General features: G+C 39.8%; 1 protein-coding gene across 1 annotated transcript in view; it reads left to right on the forward strand.

The window, feature by feature from the left end:
* The first annotated feature begins 2,310 nt into the window (after positions 1–2,310).
* ghrhr2 (growth hormone releasing hormone receptor 2) overlaps positions 2,311–3,328 on the forward strand; it is a 6,444-nt gene continuing 5,426 nt past the window's right edge. The window contains exons 1-2 of the mRNA XM_008293632.1: positions 2,311–2,322; positions 3,010–3,134. Coding sequence (XP_008291854.1) covers positions 2,311–2,322; positions 3,010–3,134 — 137 coding nt within the window. The remainder of the gene's footprint in view (positions 2,323–3,009; positions 3,135–3,328) is intronic.

Raw genomic sequence — 3,328 nt, forward strand, 5'->3', positions numbered from 1 at the left:
GACAACCAACAAGCATTCTTGTGCTAACAAGTAGCATCCCTAGGCTAGCATCTGGCACTAACTAGCATCCCTACGATGGCAGCAAGCATCTCTAGGGAAGTGACGAGCATTCCTAAGCTCGCCACTGGCATCCCTAGTGTAGCAACTAGTTTTCCAAAGGTGGTGACTAGTATTGCTGGGCTCGCTACTGGCAAACTTAGGCTAGACACAAGCATTTCTAGGGCAGCGACTAACATCCCTAGGTTCCGAGACAAGCCACTAGACTAGCTATTACTAGACTAGCTAGTCACATCCCTAAGCTAACAACTAGCATTCCTAGTCTAGTATCTAGTAATTACTATCTAGAGGACACTCAGGTGTATTTGTCTATGAAGCCAGATGAAATAAATCAGCTAGTTAAACTACAAGCATACCTCAAAGACATAAAGGCCTGGGTGATGTATAATGTTCCATTTCTAAACTTAGACAAAACTGAAGTTATTGTATCTGGCCCCAAACACCTCAGAGACACACTGTCTAACCACACAGTTAGTCTGGACTGCATTGTCATGGCCTCCAGCACTACTGTGAGGAACCCTGGAGTTATTTTTGACCAGGATACGACCTGTAACTCACACATAAAGCAAGACTCTAAGCCGGCCGTCTTTCACTGTATCAGGAACATCCTGTCTCAAGAGTGATGCTTGAAAAACTAGTCCATGCATCTGTTCCTTCTAGGCCGGACTATTGTAATTCCACATTATCAAGACGTCCCAGTAACTCTCTGAAAAACCTCTAACTAATCCAAAACGCTGCAGGCAGAGTTCCGACAGCAACCACCAAGAGAGATAATAATCCTCCTATTTTAATTTTTCTCTCACAGTCTGCCTGTAGAATCCAGAATTCAAATCCTTTTCGTCACGTATAAAGCCCTTACACAGGATCCATCTTATCTTAAAGACCCTACAGTGCCTTTTCATCCCTGTAGAGCACTTCACTCTCAGACTGCAGGTGTATCGATGGTTTCTAGGGTTTCCAAAAGCAGAATGAGAGTGTTCAGCTATCAGCTCGTCTTGAGGAAACAGCTCCCATTTCGGTTCAGGAGGCAGGCACATTATTCGGGTTAAATCTTTTCTTTTTGATAAAGCATAGTGCTCCATTTTTCCCAGACGATTTACAGGCGAGTTACAAAATGAAAACGGTGTATTTTGGGCCACTGTTTGGCTGTATGATAAAATCAGGGAGTTTATCTTTAGACAGGTCATTTTAACTTATTGCAAAGTCTTTGGAGCAGGCTGAGAGTTAATCATTCAGGGAGCAAATACAGAATGAAACACTAGAGGGAGACACGGCAGCATCGACAGCCTCTGCTTCACAACGTAGCTTCACTGCTTCATGTATGAAATGCATAAAATTAATGTATGAAAGAAATTCTATAAATTCGGTATTTCAAAATTACAAGTAACCAGTATAAGATTTCTTTTAGAATAACCCGGGTTGTTTGAATGTTGTAACACATGATATTATACATGGTTAAAAAGTGAAACTCATTTCTTTATATACAAAAAAACTATGTTGATGTGTGTTTTTCTTCAAACATATATCACTCCAGGGCATTAGGTAACAAACAAAACTATCAGTTTTGCTTTTCCAGTCATTCACAGCCTAAAAGACTCTAAAGAGATTAAATCTAAGCATGCTAATGGCTTCATAACATGGCTAATTTCAGCTCCATAGTGTAGTGTTTCAGCACATAAATAACACTCCTACTTTCATTAATAAATTGATTAAATTAGCATAAAAATCTAGCCGCTCAAAATTAGTCCTACACTGAAACTTTCTTAAAATCATTTTGAAGAAATAAAACGTCGGAAAAAGATCATTGATGATATTATTCCACACTAGTCAGAGGTATTTCTGACACCTCACTAACACATGTCAAGACGATTTACCTTGACTCACGCAAAAAAAAACTGTCAGGTTTCTCATTCGTAGATTAACTTTTGGAGTCCCCCAAAGAGATATTTTTATATCCACGTCTACATCCGGTGAGTCAGACGAGTTTTACAGGTCATGGTTTGTTTGAATCTCACAGCATGTGTTGTTTCTTTTAGCTGAGTACTGCATTATGAAGCCTGCGTATACAATAGAATTAGCTTTAATTAAAAATAAATGGAATAAATACATTGGCCTTGATGCATATGTAACTAACCGTGAGCGTGTTTTGATCTCAAGGACTTGCGTCTCCATCATGTCAGGACTGTGCAGCATAAATTATGAAGTGAATAAAAGGTACCTTGTTGTCTGTTTGTGGTCGTCCTGTTGAACGGGATGAATGCTCAGGTGACGAAGTGCTTTTCATGCCGACAGCTTCAAAGTGCTTCACATCAGTCCAGCTGCACGGAGGAAAGAAGCAGCAGCCAAAACCTGAGGAGGAAACATTTGTAGACACTTGGATGGGATTTAAACCGCCAGGGATCTTTTCAAAAATGCAGAAATAAGGACAAAATTGTAGCATTATAGCACTTCAGAACATACATTTTTTTATTATTTTATTTTTTTAATCTCAACAGAGCAAAAAGTGACTCTATACTTACCAGGGTTTTGGGTTTTTTAACTAAAGTCATGGACCTCCCTCTGACTGCTGTCTTTTACATCCTGATCATCACAACATGCACCGTAAGTTACAATTAAATTCATCTATAGAAAATATGACATTTATTTATGTGTTTGTTTACAAGTTTCTCCATTTTTTAAACAAATGCAGGAAGATCCATCAGCAAATATTATGTTAAATATGCAAAATAAGGTGTGACGCTTTCTGGAGTTTTAGGTGAATTCAGGCTGTGCTGATGTCTGCTTTTGATTTCCTCCATCAGGTTGGATCAACTCATCCTGAGTGCTCCATCGTTTTACATCTACTGAACAAAGAAAATGAGTGTAAACTCAAAATGAAGACTGCAGCTGCAGCATCACGTCATTCCATCAGTAATAAAACTTCAGGTATGCGTTTCCTTATGTGTGTATCAGCTGAAGGAGATGTTGATGCTGAAGTTTGTCTACGTGTCAGGTTGTGAGATGCAGTGGGACGGAGTCAGCTGTTGGCCGACTGCTTCTGAAGGAGAAATCGTCTCCGTCTACTGTCCTCGGCTGCTGCTGAAGCCTGAAACTCCTCCAGGTGAGCATCTTCTACAGACAACAGAAGTCTGAAAGTGAAGTTTTAGTGTAGCTGCTCTGTTGCTCTGCACATGTTGCTCTTCTTCATGTTGTTCTGGGAAATGTGTGCATCTACTGGATCTAAAAGAGCTACAGTGAGGGAAATCAGTTACTTATAATCACGTTTAAGAAA

The sequence above is a fragment of the Stegastes partitus genome, unplaced genomic scaffold (assembly GCF_000690725.1).
Source record: "Stegastes partitus isolate 25-593 unplaced genomic scaffold, Stegastes_partitus-1.0.2 Scaffold898, whole genome shotgun sequence".
Classification (NCBI taxonomy): domain Eukaryota; kingdom Metazoa; phylum Chordata; class Actinopteri; family Pomacentridae; genus Stegastes; species Stegastes partitus.